Source organism: Bufo gargarizans, chromosome 7 (genome assembly GCF_014858855.1).
Source record: "Bufo gargarizans isolate SCDJY-AF-19 chromosome 7, ASM1485885v1, whole genome shotgun sequence".
In the NCBI taxonomy this organism is placed as follows: domain Eukaryota; kingdom Metazoa; phylum Chordata; class Amphibia; order Anura; family Bufonidae; genus Bufo; species Bufo gargarizans.
Genome location: NC_058086.1, coordinates 129428531 through 129449361, shown reverse-complemented (window position 1 = coordinate 129449361; position 20831 = coordinate 129428531). Strand labels below are relative to the sequence as shown.

Genomic DNA, 20831 nt, shown 5'->3' with positions numbered 1-20831 from the left:
CAGTTTTTTGGGACACCATGTCCCATTTGAAGCCCCCCTGATGCACCCCTAGAGTAGAAACTCCAAAAAAGTGACCCCATTTTAGAAACTACGGGATAGGGTGGAAGTTTTTTTGGTACTGGTTTAGGGTGCATCTGATTTTTGGTTGCTCTATATTACACTTTTTGTGAGGGAAGGTAACAAGAAATAGCTTTTTTGGCACTTTTTTTTGGTGTTATTTACAACATTCATCTGACAGGTTAGATCATGTGGTATTTTTATAGAGCAGGTTGTCATGGACGTGGCGATACCTAATATGTATACAATTTTTTTATTTATGTAAGTTTTACACAATTATTTCATTTTTGAAACAAAGAAAATATGTTTTAGTGTCACCATAGTCTGAGAGCCATAGTTTTTCAGTTTTTGGGCGATTATCTAAAGTAGGGTCTCATTTTTTGTGGGATGAGATGACGGTTTTATTGGCAGTATTTTGGGGTGCATATGACTTTTTGATCGCTTGCTATTACACTTTTTGTGACATAAGATGAAAAAAAATTTTTTTTACACCATTTTTTTTTTTTTTACGGTGTTCACCTGAGGGGTTAGGTCATTTGATATTATTATAGAGCCGATCGATACAAAAATCATGTTATAGTGTGTCCATAGTTTTTTATTTTTTGGGCCATTGTCTCATGTAGGGCCTAATTTTTTCGGGATGAGTTGACGGTTTGATTGGTACTATTTTGGCGTACATGTGACTTTTTGATCACTTTTATTACCTTTTTTGGGAAGTAAGGTGGGCAAAATTTCAATTTCCTGATAGTTTTTATTTTTTTATTTTTATGGCGTTCACCGTGCGGGGAAAGTAACATGACCGTTTTATAGATCAGGTCATTACGGACACGGCGATACCTAATATGTGTAGTGTATTTTTTTATTTTTATATTCAGTGATAAATGTGTTTTTATTATCTTTTTTTCACTTTTTTTTTAAAACATTTTTTGGACCCAGACCCACTTGGTTCTTGAAGATCCAGTGGGTCTGATGTCTGTATAATACAGTACAATACACCATATAGTGTATTGTCCTGTATTTTACTTACACTGTCTGAACAGATCAATGCCTTTAGCATAGATCTGTTCAGCACCATGGACAGCAGGATGCCTGAGAAGGCGTCCTGTTGCCATGGGAACCTTCCCCGTCTGCCACAACTGAGCAGACTAGGAAGGTGAAGGAGTGGAAGTCCCTCCCTCTGTCACCCCATCCATCTGGGGGCTGCAAAGGCACAGCAGCCCCCCGATGGCAGAGGGAGGGAGCTCCCTGACTTAACACTTTCCATACAGCGGTCCGTACGTATACACCACTAAACAACAATGAATATCACGATCCCGCAACACCGCACCGCCCACAACCCGCCCCCCCCCTGCACCCCGCCGACATAAAATCATTCGGGGGGGGGGGGGTTAATTTTTTTTTTTTACTTTGGCCATTTTAAAGTTTCTGATCAGAATCAGAAACTACAGAAAGCGCTGCAAACCGCAGGTCTGAATTGACCTGCTGTTTGCAGCGATCGCCAATACGGGGGGGGGGGGGTCACATAGTTGCCCGAATCCTCCCTACTACCTTTCTTGTGAATGGGCACAACATTTGCTCATTTCCAATCTTGGGACGTCTCCTGTTACCATTGTATGGTTAAATAAATCTGTTAATGGTTTTGCTAGTTCATCGCTGAGCTCTTTTAATAGCTTTAGGTGTATACCATCAGGCCCCTGTGACTTATTTGTATTAATTTTAGACAGCTGACTTGGAACCTCTTCCTCTGTAAAGACACATGCATCAAAAGATTCATTAGTCTTCCTTCCTAACTGAGGTCCGTTTCCTTCATTTTGCTTTGTAAAAACTGAACAGAAGTATTCATTGAGGCAGTCAGCACTGAAACTGTTCCAATCTGATAGGGACTCGTATATACCACTAATCTAATTTTAGAAAAGTCAGATTTTCTAAAATCTAAAACTTTTGTTTTTGTGTGGTGTGAATCAGTCACTGTACATATAGTAAACCACACTGACTGGTGATCACTAGATCCCAAGCTTTCCCCTACATTAATATCAGATACCAAATTCCCATTTGTGAATGCTAAATCTAATATGGCCTCCTTCCGGGTTGGCTCCTCAACTACTTGCTGTAGAGATGATCCCAGTAGGGAATTTAAAATATCTGTACTCCTGGCAGAACTAGCTATTTTGGTTTTCCAGTTTACATTAGGAAGATTAAAGTCTCCCATTATAATAACTTCCCCCTTCAATGTCATTTTAGCTATTTCCTTAACGAGTAGATCATCTAATTCTTTGACTTGGCTAGGTGGTCTATATATCACACCTACACGAGTTACCTTATGATTATCAAGCTGCAAGGTAACCCAAACTGACTGTAAATTGTTCTCGCTAACTTGTATTAAATTAGATTTTATGCTATCTTTCACGTACAGGGCCACCCCTCTCCCTTCTTGCCTTCTATCTTTCCTATATAGAGAGAATCCTGGTATTGTTATAGCCCAGTCATTACTCCCATTGAACCACGTCTCAGTAACAGCCACTAAATCTATATTCTCAGATGCCATTATAGCATCAAATTCATTGATCTTATTCCCTAAACTGCGAGCATTTGTAGACAAGACTCTGAGCTTGTCATTTCTTAACCTATGTGCTACTGGCATCGTTCCGGGGTTCAGTCGGACTGCTGGATTATCACTCTTTTGCCCCCCCCCCCTTTCCTAGTTTAAATGCTCCTTAGCAAATACTTGGAACTGTTCACTGACGACATTCTTGAGAGAAAGATGCAAACCATCTTTCTTGTACAGTTCTTTTCCATTCCAACGAGAGCTAACATGAGACACAAAGCCAAACTCTTGGTTCATACACCATTCACCAAGACATACATTTAATCCCTTAATGCGCATTTTCCTGTCATGCTGAAGGTTATGCACAGGCAAAACTGCAGAGAATGAAACAGTTGATGCAACCTCCCGTATATTATTTCCAAGTGTGTGAAAAGCTTCCTTCACCTTTGAAACCTCATTGCAAGCCAGATCATTTGTCCCAAGATGGACAATAACATCCACCTCCCTTTCCTGCTTTGCTTGCCTAACAATATTAAGGATACGTCGTCTATCCCTGCTAGCGGAAGCACCATGGAGACATCTCACAACACCATTTTCCTCAAACTTCACACCTCTTATGATGGAATCGCCCACCAACAGCTGCTTACTATCAGTCCTCACCTTCTCCTTTTTGTCTTAGGCTGCAGTCTTGCATACTTTAGGCATGGGAGATGATTTTCTCATCCACTGTGCTTCAGCCATCCACCATGTTGCTCTTGCACTCTGAAAGTTGTGCAAATGAATTATGGAGAGCCACAGACTGTGGGATATGTCTTCTATCAACAACTCTGTCTACCAGAACCTGCAGTAACCCATCTTCCATTTCTACGGGGCCACTGTGGCAGTGGCATTGCAACGTTCTCAGCCTTAGTTTGTTTAACGGTTAATTTACAAACCTCAGATTTCAAAAATGCAATTTCCTGCTGCATTATGGAGAGATGACTACAGATCAGACAGCATCCAAACCTCCGAAGAGTGGAACCTAAAAATAAAAGCACAACAATTCCTGCACAGAACCAGGTCTGCCATTTTAAAGAGGGGAAAGATTTTAAGCAAACAAATCTAAATTTTTTAGATTGTATCCGCCACCAGATTACCTCCTGAGTATCTCCAATGCACTTATAAAAAGCAGCACTTGAAAATGCAGCAAGCTATAATTAGGCGAGCTAATACTATGTGGCTATATATATACACACACTCCCACAAAAGCTCCTCCCACAACAACAAATTTAACACCTTAATCACCTATGCTCATTTGCGATCAGACAATAGTGATAACCTGTCTAACAAATTCCTTACCTGTTTTGAAACACTGTGTCTAAGTATCCACCAGAAACACCGCTGAAGTTCTGCTACAGTGGAAAAGCTCTGAGTTAGTCTAAGTTAGCCTCCTGAGTATCTCCAATGCACTTATAAAAAGCAGAACTTGGAAAATGCAGCAAGCTATAATTAGGCAAGCTAATACTATGTGGCCATATACAGACGTGGACAAAATTGTTGGTACCCTTTGGTCAATGAAAGAAAAAGTCACAATGGTCACAGAAATAACTTTAATCTGACAAAAGTAATAATAAATTAAAATTCTATAAATGTTAACCAATGAAAGTCAGACATTGTTTTTCAACCATGCTTCAACAGAATTATGTAAAAAAATAAACTCATGAAACAGGCATGGACAAAAATGATGGTACCCCTAGAAAACACAGAACATAATGTGACCAAAGGGACATGTTAATTCAAGGTGTGTCCACTAATTAGCATCACAGGTGTCTACAACCTTGTAATCAGCCATTGGGCCTATATATATGGCTCCAGGTAATCACTGTGTTGTTTGGTGATATGGTGTGTACCACACTCGACATGGACCAGAGGAAGCAAAGGAAAGAGCTGTCTCAAGAGATCAGAAAGAAAATTATAGACAAGCATGTTAAAGGTAAAGGCTATAAGACCATCTCCAAGCAACTAGATGTTCCTGTGAGTACAGTTGCACATATTATTCATAAGTTTAAGATCCATGGGACTGTAGCCAACCTCCCTGGACGTGGCCGCAGGAGGAAAATTGATGACAAATCTAAGAGACGGATAATCCGAATGGTAACAAAAGAGCCTAGAAAGACTTCTAAAGAGATTCAAGGTGAACTTCATGCTCAAGGAACATCAGTGTCAGATCGCACCATCCGTCGTTGTTTGAGCCAAAGTGGACTACATGGGAGACGACCAAGGAGGACACCATTGTTGAAAACGAATCATAAAAAAGCAAGACTGGAATATGCCAAACTACATGTTGACAAGCCACAAAGCTTCTGGGAGAATGTCCTGTGGACAGATGAGACAAAAATCGAAGTTTTTGCCAAGGCACATCAGCTGTATGTTCACAGACGAAAAAATGAAGCATATCAAGAAAAGAACACTGTCCCTACTGTGAAACATGGAGGAGGCTCTGTTATGTTCTGGGGCTGCTTTGCTGCGTCTGGCACAGGGTGTCTTGAATCTGTGCAGGGTACAATGAAATCTCAAGACTATCAAGGAATTCTAGAGAGAAATGTACTAGCCAGTGTCAGAAAGCTTGGTCTCAGTCGCAGGTCATGGGTCTTGCAACAGGACAATGACCCAAAACACACCGCTAAAAACACCCAAGAATGGCTAAGAGGAAAAAATTGGACTATTCTAAAGTGGCCTTCTATGAGCCCTGACCTCAATCCTATTGAGCATCTTTGGAAGGAGCTGAAACATGCAGTCTGGAAAAGGCACCCTTCAAACCGGACGCAACTGGAGCAGTTTGCTCATGAGGAGTGGGCCAAAATACCTGCTGAGAGGTGCAGATGTCTCATTGACAGTTACAGGAAGCGTTTGATTGCAGTGATTGCCTCAAAAGGTTGCGCAACAAAATATTAAGTTAGGGGTACCATCATTTTTGTCCATGCCTGTTTCATGAGTTTATTTTTTTACATAATTCTGTTGAAGCATGGTTGAAAAACAATGTCTGACTTTCATTGGTTAACATTTATAGAATTTTAATTTATTATTACTTTTGTCAGATTAAAGTTATTTCTGTGACCATTGTGACTTTTTCTTTCATTGACCAAAGGGTACCAACAATTTTGTCCACGTCTGTATATATATATATATATAGAAGAGAAGGAAAGTCCGCAGCACTCCTTTAAGTAGAAAAGTGAATTTTATTCACACATGTCAGACAACGTTTCGGTCCTCTCACAGGACCATTTTCAAGTCAAGTGAACAGAAAAGTGCATAGTGCAAAAATAAATACAACTCTACAGCATGACACAATCCATTATCAGCCAATAGAGTACTAGTGCACTCCCATTCCTGGGTGGACTACAATTCATATAATTAACTCCATATAATGCCGTGCATATCAACTTCAGTAGCAGTACATTAGTGTTACATTCAATAGTAATTCATCATAATATGTGTACATAAAGTGTATATAATAAAGTGAACCGTGCAATTTTTAATAAAATTCTTGACTGTATTACCTTGCCTTAAGCCTGCTGGAGAACCGAGAAAGTTTGTGGAGAAGGTTTATGGAGAAGGCGTCTCTACATGTGTCTGAACACGCCACTCATCCGCGTCCTCTACTCCTTACTGCGCATGTACTCAGCCCATTACCTAAAAAAAGATGGTGGATAGGTACTCGTGATGGGGCGTGAACGATCTGTCCATACGCTGACGCAGACTCGTCTGTGTGCGGCGCCTGGACGTGATCGACCGTACGTCATCGCGTTGGTTTCCACCATAGAGGTGACGCGACGTAGGAGCATTAGAAGCTGCGTGAGCGGAACAGGGCTGAGTACATGCGCAGTAAGGAGTAGAGGACGCGGATGAGTGGCGTGTTCAGACACATGTAGAGACGCCTTCTCCATAAACCTTCTCCACAAACTTTCTCGGTTCTCCAGCAGGCTTAAGGCAAGGTAATACAGTCAAGAATTTTATTAAAAATTGCACGGTTCACTTTATTATATACACTTTATGTACACATATTATGATGAATTACTATTGAATGTAACACTAATGTACTGCTACTGAAGTTGATATGCACGGCATTATATGGAGTTAATTATATGAATTGTAGTCCACCCAGGAATGGGAGTGCACTAGTACTCTATTGGCTGATAATGGATTGTGTCATGCTGTAGAGTTGTATTTATTTTTGCACTATGCACTTTTCTGTTCACTTGACTTGAAAATGGTCCTGTGAGAGGACCGAAACGTTGTCTGACATGTGTGAATAAAATTCACTTTTCTACTTAAAGGAGTGCTGCGGACTTTCCTTCTCTACTGAATTTGTCCCATATCGAGGGACTACCGCGGGCACCTGCATTTATTTCTGCACTAAAGGGAGTGCTGCCTGAATCTTTTTATATATATATATATATATATATATATATATATATATATATATATATATTTATATATATATATGTGTGTGTACACACACTCCCACAAAAGCTCCTCCCCCAACATCAGAAGCCACAATTGTGTGGTAGACACTGCAGAAAAAAATCTTATTACGACTACTACATGTGAATCTACCTTAAGAGCAGTTTATCTCTTTACAGCCATTTTAGACACATAAATAAGAACTCTTTTTTTTTTTTTTTTTTTTTTTTTTTTTAAGCTCTATGGCAATTTCATCTCTATATGGCCCAGACTGCAATGATGACCTGTTCCAGCCATAACTCAGTAGTTCCCCTGAAAACGGTTATGCCACATAAATGGTGACCCAGATAATAATAGTGCCCCATACAGTAAAAATACTTCAGTACTAGTGCTCCTTTTAGGTCTCGTACATTAATATTGAACCCTTTAAATCCTACAAATTAATAGTACCCCCTTTAAGACCCACACATTAATAGTACATCTCTTAAGTCCCACACAGCAATTGTGGCCCCTTTAGGTCCCACATGGTAATTAGTCCACCCTTTAAGGAGCTCTATGAGCCCTAATTGACAGAAGTGCAAGTTATGAGATTTCATTTTAATTTCAATTTCATGTTCTTAAGTGGTAGGCAATCCAGTACTCGGGAATAAAATTCAAAAACTTTCTTTTATTGCTATATTAAAAAAAAAAACATTGGGGGTGGTGATTTATTCCCGAGTGCAGTGTTAGATACATTCCATTTTTGCAACAGACTTGGGAGCCAGCCCTGTTTGTCAGTGCACTGAGAGAATTTTTTCTCACTCTGAGGACTAGGTGAGCTGATCCTCACTATTTTTACTTCTCTTATGATTTTCAGGTTGCTTTTGCAGAACGTCAGGCAGAACTGACAAAGATGCACAAGTTTGATGGAAGCTGTGGTGAGAAGATAAGCTGGTCTGAAAGTCTGTTCGGTGAGTTGAGGAGACAGCACCAGTGGGCACCTGCCTTGCATTTAGCATGCCTTTTCAATAGAATACATGCTTTTTTTTCGGTTGTGCAATTAATGTTATATGAACTCAAATATCATACGTTAAAGCGGCTCTGTCACCAGGATCAGCCCTAAAAAATCTGACATACTGCATGGTAGGGCTCATTATACAACACAAAGAATTCACGCTGTCTCTGGGTGCTCCAACTACTCATTTCCATATGCAATAAATTGCAGATATATATTCAGCTGTTTAGCATACACATAAAAGAAAAGTATAGTTTTAATCAGCATAATGAGCCCTACCAACCAGTATGTCTGGTTTAATAGGGTTGATCCTGGTGACAGAGGCGCTTTAAAGTCATTGTGCTTAACACAAAATAGAATATTGAGACTTGTCATCTCTAACTACTTGGTAGTAAAGTGTTTTGCCATACTAAATTAAATGGTTGAAGGGTCTGAATTGTAACCACATCTCACTGTGAAGTTAATTGATGATTGAAGGGTCTGATTAGTATGTACTGTAGATGGGTGAATGCAAAAACCTGTTTCACTCCATTTGTATATGCCGCTGCGCCAGAAGTTAATAACTTACAACAGGATAAATAGCAACAGCACTGACAGATCTGACGGCTGAGACTTCATTGACCCCAGAAGCCTCTTCTGCAAATGCTTAAATAGCAGAGGTGACCCTTTTTAAGCTGGTAATTAACTAAATTATTTACTTTGGTTATTCTTTATACATGTGCACAACAGGTGAAGGGTTTCCCTGCTTTTAGATGTTTTTTAGATACTGCTTATGGCCGTTTACTTTTTAAAATAACATTTTAAGTTGCATAAAATACTGTATATTCAATTTCTTCTGTGCTAGAATGGTGGAAGGGGGCTTCTACTTTCCAAAATGATCCATGTGAAGAATATTTTAAGGCTCTAATGATAAGTCCAGCACTCATGGTCCCACCTACAAAGGTGAGTTCTGTATATGCCCTACAGGTTTGTCTGAGATCACATTTTGCTTATTTTATTGCCATTGAAAATGGACAGTACGTCACCTATTTGCTAGTGTTAAAAAAAGCAGGTAACATATCAGCAATTGAGACAAAAGCCTCTGACATAGGCCTCATGCACACGACTGTTGTTCTGGTCCGCATCCGAGCCGTTTTTGCGGCTCGGCTGTGGACCTATTCTCTTCAAAGGGGCCGCAAAAGATGCGGACAGCACTCCGTGTGCTGTCTGCATCCGCTGCTCCGTTCCGTGGCCTCGCAAAAAAATACAGCATGTCCTATTCTTGTCCGTTTTGCGGACAAGAAAAGGCATTTCTACAATGGGCTGCCTGTTCCATTCCGCAAATTGTGGAAGGCACACGGGCGGCTTCCGTGTTTTGCGGATCCGCAATTTGCGGACTGCAAAAAAACTGAACGGTCGTGTGCATGTAGCCATAAAGTGTAATCTAGTAGATGGGGGCGAAGATGAATAGCTGTCAGGAAAAAGCCAGTAATAACATTAACTTAACAAAAGACAATGGGACAAATCACTATTCCTAAAGCTAGTGTAAGATTTAAGGGCCTATCGGACTGGATGATGATTGGGGCAATTATTATTATTGGGAACAAACGTTAATAGCAACATTTCTTCTCGATAGTTTTCCATATAATCATGCTTCCAATAAAATAAAAAATTGCCCTCTAAGGTGTACATAGCCTTTAAGAAGTGTTAACAAACTAATATTCATTGCTGATTTCTATGAAAAACAATGCATAGTAAAGAAAGGAGGCTATATTCATACAAATGTTGTCGGGTATTAATTTCATCTAAGATATGAAATCATAAAAAAATTATGATTTAATATTTTTATGAAATATGGAAAATGAAAAATTTAATTGGCGGACATATAAACGCCAGTTCTTTTATTGATGAGATCTAAAGTTAATTTGTGCAGCTAATGAAACAGGGTGCAATTAATTATACAAAATATAATTTATTATAAATACAAGCAGAAAACATGGCATACAAATGAATACAAAGATAATATCAAAATTGACCATAAGATGGTGCTCCACCGTTTACAGGCTGACTTAAATACAATATAATACTACTTCCTTTTATCAAATTATTACCGATTAATATACTGGTAATCAAAATATTATAATACAACAACAACAACAAAAAAAACAATAGAAATGAATCTGTGGAAAATCCCTTATGCTCAATCAGAGAATATGGCAGTAAGAGACACCTTATAAATACGCCCGTTGACCTAACTACGGATAATAAAATCCGATCAGAGATTTCACTCTGATAGCAATATTACAGAAATTCTAATGATGTGCACGTTCATTAAAATTTCCCATAAAATTATTGTTTTAACACTATAGACCCACTAATAATGGGGTCTCAACTATATGCCAATTGGAGCGATTTATAATTACTGCAAGTAAAATAGATCATACATTACCCCTGCTTTGGGATAAAGAGCTTTTAGAAGGGACCCAGCTTTCCAAGATTCAGATCTATCCCGTCCTGTGGTATGTTCCTGATGTGTGAAGTGATGCTGATGAATCTGAAGAACTCCCCAGTGATGTTTGGCTCCAGTCCTCTTTGTCTCAAGTGATTTTTCAAGTGATCTTAGTTTTTTCTTGCATCTCCAAAAACTGCCTTAGATATCCTCATCCTTATCTATGCCCATCCCCTCTTGGATTAGGGATTTCCAATTAGATAAGGTGGGTGTTATGTATGGTAATCATGGAGATGATGTCATTTAATTGGCATTCCTTCTGCCCATCTACCACTTGATGGCACTGTTGTATCATATAGCAATTTTTAGAATTAACATATATATCCGGCTTTATTACACCTCTTAACCTTTGGTCTCTCCCAACTTAAATCAATTAGGAGGTACTCTTTCTGATACTTTAGGATCACTTTCCCAGACATCACGGATCCATTTTGACAGTCAACAGACCATCTTATTTATGGTCAGATAAGAGAACCATAAACTTCTAGCTTTTGCCCTGGTTTGTATACACCTAATTGTCACAGCTATTTGAATAATGATGTTTGAAATACCCTCAGCTCCTCTGAATAGATCCTTCTTTTAAGAACATACAACTTAGCTCTCTATATTCTCTCAGTGAGATACAATACAAAAAGATACATTATTAATCGGTTATAATACATTAATATTGCTTATTATATATGAATCATTAACAAGTTCAAACGCTAAATAAATGCACACAGGAATATATATATATATATATACGAAAAGATACCCATTCCACACCAGATGTGTTTTATGGATGTCTCTTATTAGATCATGGCTTAGCTATATAACACCCATTGTTCCTCAGACTGATATGTTTAGAGAAACCAGTGTTTTTAAGCAATAACCTCTCATGACCCCGGTAGTTAAGACAGTTCATGTGAGACCCATTACAATCTCTAAGATACCACATCTGTTGGCAATAACTTTTAAAACAATATACATTGTGTGCCAGTGACCATCATGATCTTCTCTGGCTTATTCCAACAGAGAGTTTGGCCTCTTAAAGGTAATGTGAATCTCCATTTTGGTTCTAATATTGTCAGACCTTAATGCGCAGATATAAATATGCCCGACAAATCCCCCTTCATTCCAAAATATTCCATAAAATGTGAATGCATTTGGAATGTAATAACGGGCTTTCCATATATTTTCTTCGATGCGTAGACTTGGCTTATAAGTGTTCCAACCAGAGCTTGGTTAAAGTTCTTCTGGAGAACCTTATCTAACGCATGACTTGGATGGGACACAAATTCAAACATCCTATAGATCCTGCAAAACAGGATATAAGTTCGATAAAGGTTTGTTTTGATCCTCCATCTCCACATGAATGTTTAATAGGTTCCTTTTCAATGAACCAACTTCAAGTTCCAATGTCTTGATAGAGATGGAATTGGCGACTGTTACACTTGTGGCAATAACAGCGCCCACTACGCCAAAGACTATGGCGGCTACGATTGCAAACATGAATCGCTTTAGTCTGTAGAAAACTGTTCTCTGGTCAAGGTCTTCCTTGCTTGCTTCAGGACCTGCGTAATCCGTTCTTGGAAATATCCGATGTGCATCTGGTACCAGGATTGGAGCTCCGTCGACAGGATCTCAGACACGTTGAGTTGTTTTCCGACGAAGACACGAGGATCCAGGCTGATGTAGATCTTCTGGGATAATATCCTCTTGTTCGTTAATATGAACCCCGCGGTGTCCTGTAGCATGATTCCGGATGAAGGACTTGGCATAGCAATCGGCTCAGCGTGGAACTTCTTCCCCAAGATCAGGACGACGTAGATAATGGCAATCATCTTTGATAACATCTTACGCCCCTAAAATATTGTATGATACATATGAGCACATACACTTTTCAACTTTATCCTGCAAGAAAAGAGTTACTAATACCATATACCTCTGATTGGCATAAGTTCTTTTCTTGGACAGAGTAAGTTCTGGTTTCAGAGGTGAGTTAGGAGACATTTTGTTACAGAGGAAACATACATCAGGATGGGTTAGTATGAGTTAAAGATGTACGATAACAGATAACACTTTTTAGTTCATACGATACCAATCCTTATTTCTGTCTTTAGCTGGAACCATAAAGTCTCTTCACCTCTTTTCATCCAACTCCTTCAATCTCTCGAAGTCGTGCACTAGGGTGACAAACACGTAGCTGATTAATGTGCACCCATTTTTCAATAAACTCATCCCCCTTAGGGATTTTGACCTTGTAGACCACTGGAGATAATTTGTCAGTGATGACATAGGGACCTTTCCAGGAAGGCAGGAATTTTCTCTCCTTCACTTGATCCCGAGCGAAGTTATAGAGATATACCCGATCGAAAATTTGATACTCCTTCTGTGTAGTCTTCAGATCGTAGTATGTCTTAGCACTCATTGCGGCTTTCTCTATATTCTTCTGTGCGAACGCAAAAGCATGCTGAAGGTGCTTGCGTAAATTTTCCACATACTGATGCGATGTTGTAGCATTGATCAAGTTATGGTCCGTTGTTCTGTAAAGTAAATGCTGGGGTAACACCATCTTCCTTCCCGTGATCATCTCAAAGGGAGAAAGCTTAGTTGCTGCGCTTGGGGTGGCTCTGATGGCCATAAGCACTAAAGGCAACTTGACATCCCAGTCCTTACCAGATTCATTGACAAACTTTTTCAGGATGTTTACAATGGACTGGTTGTAACGTTCTACTCCACCACTAGAGGCTGGTCGATAAGCTATATGTAGCTTCCTCTTTACCCCCAGGATTTCCCACATCTTTGTCATCACCTCACTGGTGAAGTGACTTCCACGATCGGATTCAATGCGCTGGGGAAGACCAAATCTAGAAAATACGTGGTTAATGAGCAGAGATGCACATACGCTTGAACTGCATGTTTTGCAGGGCAAACATTCCACCCATTTGGTGAACAGACAAGTTATGGTTAACATATACTTGTTTCCTTTTGATGAGGTTGTTACTGGTCCAATGAAGTCAATTTGGATGTCTGACCATGGCATGGACATCCCCCTTTTCATCAGTGGTGCCCGATGAGTGGGTCCTTGTGGCTGGAATTGAGGGCAGATTAGACATCCGTGACAATATGTTTGTACATCTTGTAACATATGTGGCCAGTAAGCGTAGTCCCGTAGTAACTCGTACGTTATTTTCTCACCTCGATGACCAGCGGTTGGGACATCATGTGCATGTTGCAACATCAGACCTCGGTATGCTGCAGGTACTACCCATTGCGTGATACAGTTTTTCGAGGTCCTTATCAGTAATCCATCCTGTAATGAGAATTGGGACTTACCTTTCATCAAAATTCGTAACTCCTCGTTACCCATACAGTCTTCCGTGGTTATGGGACAGTTGTGTGGATCCTCAATGTACTTATAAAAGAGACCAATAATCGGATCCCCCTTTTGGCTCGCAATGAGATCTTCACTAGGGGAATCTTCGCTCCACTGTGCCACATTGGCTTCAGCTCCCTTTTGGGCCTGACTCCTTGTCATAGCATCTACTTGGACAGTTCCCATGAGGTCATCAACGTCAAAGACTTCTCCGTCAATGGCTGCTTGCTTGGCAAGGGAATCTGCTAGGTCATTCCCCTCTTTATCCATGCCTGGATACTTTGAATGACCTCTTACCTTCTTCCAATAAACGATAAGACTGTGGACGGTAACCATCTCATCAATTTTACAAAACATCTTACCATGCTTTACTGGCTTGTTATTGCTTCTCATCATGTCGGATCTTTTCCATCCGGGAAAGTACTCCACAAAGCTGTTACGAACATAATCAGAATCTGTGATGATTACAAACTCCTTAATATCATATTCAATAGCCATTTGTACGGCTTTGTACACAGCAGTAAGCTCTGCAACCTGGCTGCTTTTAGAACCAATTTTGTATCCAACGGATACATCTAGGAATGTATTATTCCACACGACTCCAATACCTGCAACCAATGTACGTTCAGATCCTTCCTCGGCATGGAAGGAACAGCCGTCTATGTACACACATGGTAACGACTTGCAGTACTCCTCTTCATAAGATTTATATGGTGATGATGATTGTTCCTCCAGGAAATCATTTTCCGGTGTCTCACCTTTACGTTCCGTATTGGTACAGTCATGGAGTTCTGCTAATCCCTGAGCAACTGGGTTTTTATTATTTTGTTTGTACCTGATCTCCAATGGCCATCCCATTAAGGACATTGTCCAGGCGGTTATCCTGCTGTTTGACAAGTTTCCATCTCTTATACGATCACTCTGCAAGTATTGCAGTGGCTGGTGTGCGGTCTCCACAATGATCCTTTCGCCTTGGATAAAACTCCTAAAATATTGCAAAGCCCATTCAGTTGACAATAATGCTTTTTCACAGCTATTGAATTTTACCTCTACCGGTGACAATGACTTGCTGGCATAGGCGATGATCTTGTTTCGGTTTTCCTGTTTTTGGAAAAGAACTGCACTTATGCTTTTATCAGTGAAACCTGTTTCGACGAAGAAAGGTTTTCCCCCTTCTTAGCAAGGCATGGAGCCTGGATAAGTTTGGCCTTGAGCTCAGTTACAGCTTGCTCATGACGCTCGCTCCATTCCCATTTTACTCCTTTCTTTAGCAACTGTAAAAGAGGTTTTGTAATTTCTGCATAATTATCTATGAACTTACGTGAGTAGTTCATTATACCCAGGAATGATCTCAACTCCTTGAGATTTGTAGGAGATTTTGTCTTGGTCACTGCTTCCACCTTCTTTTTCTGTGGGTTAATTCCATCCGCAGTGACTTCATGACCTAGGAAATTAACCTTGGTCCGGCACCATTGAGCCTTCTGCAAAGAAAGTTTTACACCTGCTTTCCTCAGCTGGGTCAGTACATGCCTCAACTCCTGAATATGTTCCTCAAAAGTTGTACTTTTGATCAGGATGTCATCCACATAGGATAAGGTACCTCGTTCAGCGGCATCAGGCATTGCCTTATGCATGAACACTGCAAACTCATGGCCCGCATTTATGTACCCGAAGGGCAATCGGGTCCATGCATACTGTCGTTTGCCAAATGTAAAGGCCAGTTTGTACTGATCCCTTTCATCTATCTTAATCGTCCAATATCCTTGTGCACAGTCAAGGGCAGTGAAGATTTTGGATCCTTGTATTTGTGCCAAACTTTGGTCAATATATGGCACGGGCCATCCGGACATATAAACACGTTTGTTCAACTGTCTTAGGTCCGAGCAAAGACGAAATTGACCGTTAGGTTTGAGGACTCCAAGTATCGGATGATTGAATGAACTGTGTACTGGACGGATGATACCCCTTTCCTCCAAGTTCTTGACGATTTCCGATAGTGACTCGTAAGCCGCCAGCGGAAGTCGGTATTGTTTGACAAAAACAGGGGGTGCATCGGGATCTGTTTGGATTCTTGTAACGTGTAGGTTTGTTTCCCCACAGTCATAAGAATCCTTGGCAAACATCTCCTGGAACTCTGCGAAGAGCTCCTTTAGCCGTTGACGCTTCGACTCGTCGGAGCATGCGTCAGCCATTGAGATTTGTTCTTCCACCCGCTCCTGAAATTCTGGGAAAATCTCAGGCTGACTTAACTCGTAAGCTTCTTCAAGCTCACTAGTTAAATCATTCTGGGTGTAGCATACCTTATCCTTTCCTTGTTGGTATGAGTCATACTCTTTTTCATCGATCTCATGGTTGAAAACTAATGATGACTCTTCGATGTGGCATGTGCCTTCTTCAGAGCTGAAAGGATAAACAGAGTGTATGTTAAATAACCCCTCAGGGGTTGAGGAAAAATGTTGTTCCACTGTTTGTTCCTCTGTCAGGTATTCATCAGGAATTATTCCAATAACATCATTTTGGAATCCAAACGTGTAGTATTCCGAATCCATAGCTAAACCAATTACGGTGTCCTTTTGTAGGGAAATGCTATGGGGAACCATGTTATGAATTACCATGTGTAACTGATCCTGATGGATGTTTATCAGTGGAGTAGGTTTTACCTTTAGGCCGAGTTGCTGCATTCTGTTGGATAAACAGATCAACGCGTCTGCGTTCTTCAGCTTCTGTCCCTTCTTTACTTTAATGGGGAGAAGAAATGGTTTGCATCCTTCAGGAATTTCAACTTTCTCAGCAACCATGATACTTACGGCATAGGGCATCTGTTGTCCCCATCGTAAGGCTTGTTCTTCATCCTGGAACCCCTCTGGGTTTCCCGGCAATCTGAACCATAAGGTGTTATTTACCATGTCAATCTGTATGGCAAATCGGTGCAGAAGGTCATTACCTATATACATTTGATACCGTGGTTCATTTATCACGATGAAAACGTGCTCCGTAGTTTTACTTCCTATGGAGATAGATAAAACACATCTTGCAACAATATTATGACTCTGGAAATCTCCATCCAGATCATGAACCCATTGGTCCTGTGGAGAGGAACTTTTAATCATTTTAGGGTTGGTGATCTGTTTTAAAAGTCCTAGGCTTATGTAACTCGCTTCGGATTTCAGATCCAACTTGGCATATTTCACCCGGGCTATATTGTTTACCTGTACAGGAATCAATAAATTGTCATTGACCTTTTCAATCCGTACCATCGATTGAATGTGCCTGGTCAGGTCCACGACTTCGTGATTCCCCCTTTCAAGAGAAATGGTTAATAGATCATCATCCAGAGTTACCTTTTTGATTTTGTCCCTCTGGATGGTAATGGTGTGAGCAGCACCATTGATATCTTCCTCGGGCTTACCATTCTTCAGGATTGTGACCTCCGGTATTTGATTGTTCCTGAAATGCACTTCAATAGAGTTAGGTTTCTCTTCAATCACGTGACAACTGCGTTGTGCTTGTGTGTTGCAAGAGTATTCATAGGCAATGGGTGCCTTCACCTGAGTCCATACTGCTTCATTAATGAAATCAACTATGGGACTCAATCTTTTTAATAAATCGATTCCTATGATCATCCGATCATATGGAAGATCCACAATCAATGTGGGATGTCTAATTGTCTTCTTGCCAATCTTAAATGTCAACCAGGATGTTCCTTTTACCTGTAAGGCATTTCCACCTACACTTATCAAAGAGCCATCAAATGACCTTAATCGTGGCTTCTTTGATGTTAAATCTGAAACTTGTTTGAAATAGGTGTAAGATAAAATGGTGGCTTGTGATCCAGTATCTATTAATCCTTTGATTGGTCCGATAAGTTCATTTTGTAGATATATGTCCACAAAGTATCGGCCATCCACCTGCAACAAATCACAGAGAAAGTTAGGATGTTTACCCATCTGCAGTCTGAGAGGTTGACCTCTCTGCAGCTCCGTGACCTCTGCATTCCTGAGTCTTCCAGGACAAGCTGGAGGAGCAGCGTTAGCCCCCCCCTTTGGGACAAGCTGTGTGACATCACAAATCACAGCTGGCTCATGGCTAGATGCTGGGACGATGTGATTACACACTGGAACAGACATCTGGTCAACTGAATTGACATCATTAGACTGCAAGACAAATTACATATTAGACATTTCCCCCCTGGCCCTAATTTCAGGGTCAGGGGTACTGCAAGGAAATAAAGAATTAGGAATCACATCAGATTCTACCACAATCAATTTAATATCCTTACAGTGGCCTGGGTTCTGACCCGGCCCAATCTGCTTTATGCTGTTACATTGCTGGGACCGGCAGTTGCCCCTAAAAAAGGATTAGGCTGTTTTTCTGGGGATAACTGGGACAACTTATTTACCATATTGCTCAGCTGGGCCACTTGCTCTACCAGCTGATCAAACCTGTTTGGTTTGGGTACATTTTGGCTTTGTTGGGCACCCTGGTTATTAGTAGGTGACCTACTCCTGGGTGAATTCAAGGATTCCTGCCTATCTTCCCTCTGTTGTCTGGGCCTATTATCCCAACGTCTATAACCCTGATAAACTCGATTGTTATAGGGCCTATATCCCTGGGGACCGTAATTGTAATAGGGACGGTAGTTAGACTTCCCATTACCTGAATTATTCCCCTCTAATCCATTATTATTTAGGGGTTTGGTCTGTTTGGGCGGTCCTACCTGTTGTTGCTGGGCTTGTTGAGAAGGTCCTGTAGATTGAGGGAATCTTCGTGGCTGGCTTTCAAATCCCAAGCTAGAGTTTACCTTAGCTTCAGCTACCTTTTTCTCTGGGGAATTTTTAAACCTTTTCTCACCTGTTGCATGGCACTCACTGATATTATACAGCATGGTGGCAGCCGTCACCAACCTATCCAAGGGAGCATCAATATCCAGATCTCTGGCTAAGTTAAGTTTGATCTGGGTTGGCATAGCATCATAGAATAACTGCTTGAATTCTTCAGATTCCCAATTTGGGGATCTATATGCCAACCCATAGGCATTTTTGAGGACAGAGAGGAATTCACGGGGACTCTGATTGGGTCTACACGTAAGGCTATATATGTCCCGTTTTGCAGCAGTAGTGGTTCGGTATGGACCGAATTCCAATTTAACCTCATGCAAAACACTTGGCCAATCTAGTACTCCTCTCTCCTTAAAGGATGTAAAATAATGACGATATCTATCATCAAATGCCCATGGAAGGAACCTAATCCGGTCAGCATCAGAGTATAATTTTAAAGAATCCATAGTGGATTCATACAGTTCTAAGTGATTGGCTATCTGAGAAGAACCTTTCTTGGAAAATTTGGATACTGTACTATTTAAAAACTTAATTATGCTGGAGGAGCTCTGATCCTTTTCTGAATATTGGGAATTTTTCTTCCTAGAAACCACCTCAGCATACGTTGGTCGCCTGTGATTCTGTGGCAAGGAATAAGTCACACGCTTCCCCACATCACCGTCAGACTCACATGCACTTTCACAACTTTCATGAGACTTATATCGCACAGGTGATTTAACCCTAACCCTAACATGTCTATCCAGGGGAGTATGAGGAGAGACACTTCTAGGGGCTTCCATAATATCAACACCTAGTAAGGAGGTTACAGTTTGGAATGCGCGACCTAATTGGGTTAATGCCTCCTGTTTAATCATGCTAACACTTTCAGGTTGCTGAGTGTTTTGAATGGGGTCTGCTGTAAAAGCATGTGATGGCATGTCTGGATATTGGGGGGTAAGAAATGGAGGGTCAGGAGATCTCACAGTGTTAGATGGATCCCTTTCAGCATTGACTATATTACGGGCTGATTCATCTGTCTGTTTAATTTTGGAATTCTGGAGATATAAATCCTCTAAATCACTTTTTGCCTTTTGGTATGCATCAAGGCTGAGACTAAGGTTGTACTCTAAGGCCTCTTTCACACGACCGTTTTTTTTTTCCGTTTTGCGGGCCGTTTTTTGCGGTCCGTATACGGTCCGTATACGGAACCATTCATTTCAATGGTTCCGCAAAAAAAACGGAATGTACTCCGTGTGCATTCCGTTTCCGTATTTCCGTTTTTCCGTTCCGTTTAAAGATAGAACATGTCCTATATTTGGCCGCAAATCACGTTCCGTGGCTCCATTAAAGTCTATGGGTCCGCAAAAAAACGGAATGCATACGGAAATGCATCCGTATGTCTTCCGTATCCGTTCCGTTTTTTGCGGAACCATCTATTGAAAAAGTTATGCCCAGCCCAATTTTTAATATGAAATTACTGTATACTGTATTTGCCATACGGAAAAACGGAACGGAACAACGGAACGGAAACGGAACCACAACGGAAGCAAAAAAACGGAACAACGGATCCGTGAAAAACGGACCGCAAAACACTGAAATGGACATACTGTCGTGTGAAAGAGGCCTAAGTCTTTGATCTTCGCTTCTGCGGATTTTAGTTCTGATTCCATTTTGGATACATATATTTTTGTACCCATTATAGACTCATACCTAATTTTAGAAAGAGTACTGACTGCCAACAATGCATACAAAATAGGTGGCAATGCACATAAAAGGTGTTGGTCCCTCTTGGTATTATCATTTGCCAAATCCATATATGTCAGGTATCTATCAACCATGCCACCTAACTTCCATACATCACAACGTTCTTCAAAGGCTCTCATTTGCAGCTCATTAGTCCATTCATCTATATTTTTATCAATCTTCAAACGGGAATAAACATAATTGATAACCTTGGAGATTATCTTGTCTGGGTCAGAGGGACTATCTGCTAAAACCTGGCCATTACCTGGGTCGCTGTTTGTTACACTCATGATTATGATCAATAATCAATAACAACAACAATTTGACTTGCCAATAAGGATTAAATAATATTTTCACTAATTGCACAAATTGGTTATAGAAATATC

At 40.5% G+C, this 20831-nt stretch overlaps 1 protein-coding gene across 4 annotated transcripts in view; it reads left to right on the top strand.

Moving 5' to 3' along the window:
- Nucleotides 1-20831, top strand: part of CLCC1 (chloride channel CLIC like 1) — a 145992-nt gene that overhangs the window by 56821 nt on the left and 68340 nt on the right. For all 4 annotated transcript variants that reach the window (XM_044301875.1, XM_044301874.1, XM_044301873.1 and 1 more), the window contains 2 exons: nucleotides 7902-7995; nucleotides 8884-8981. In XM_044301875.1, the coding sequence (XP_044157810.1) occupies nucleotides 7902-7995; nucleotides 8884-8981 (192 nt within the window). The remainder of the gene's footprint in view (nucleotides 1-7901; nucleotides 7996-8883; nucleotides 8982-20831) is intronic.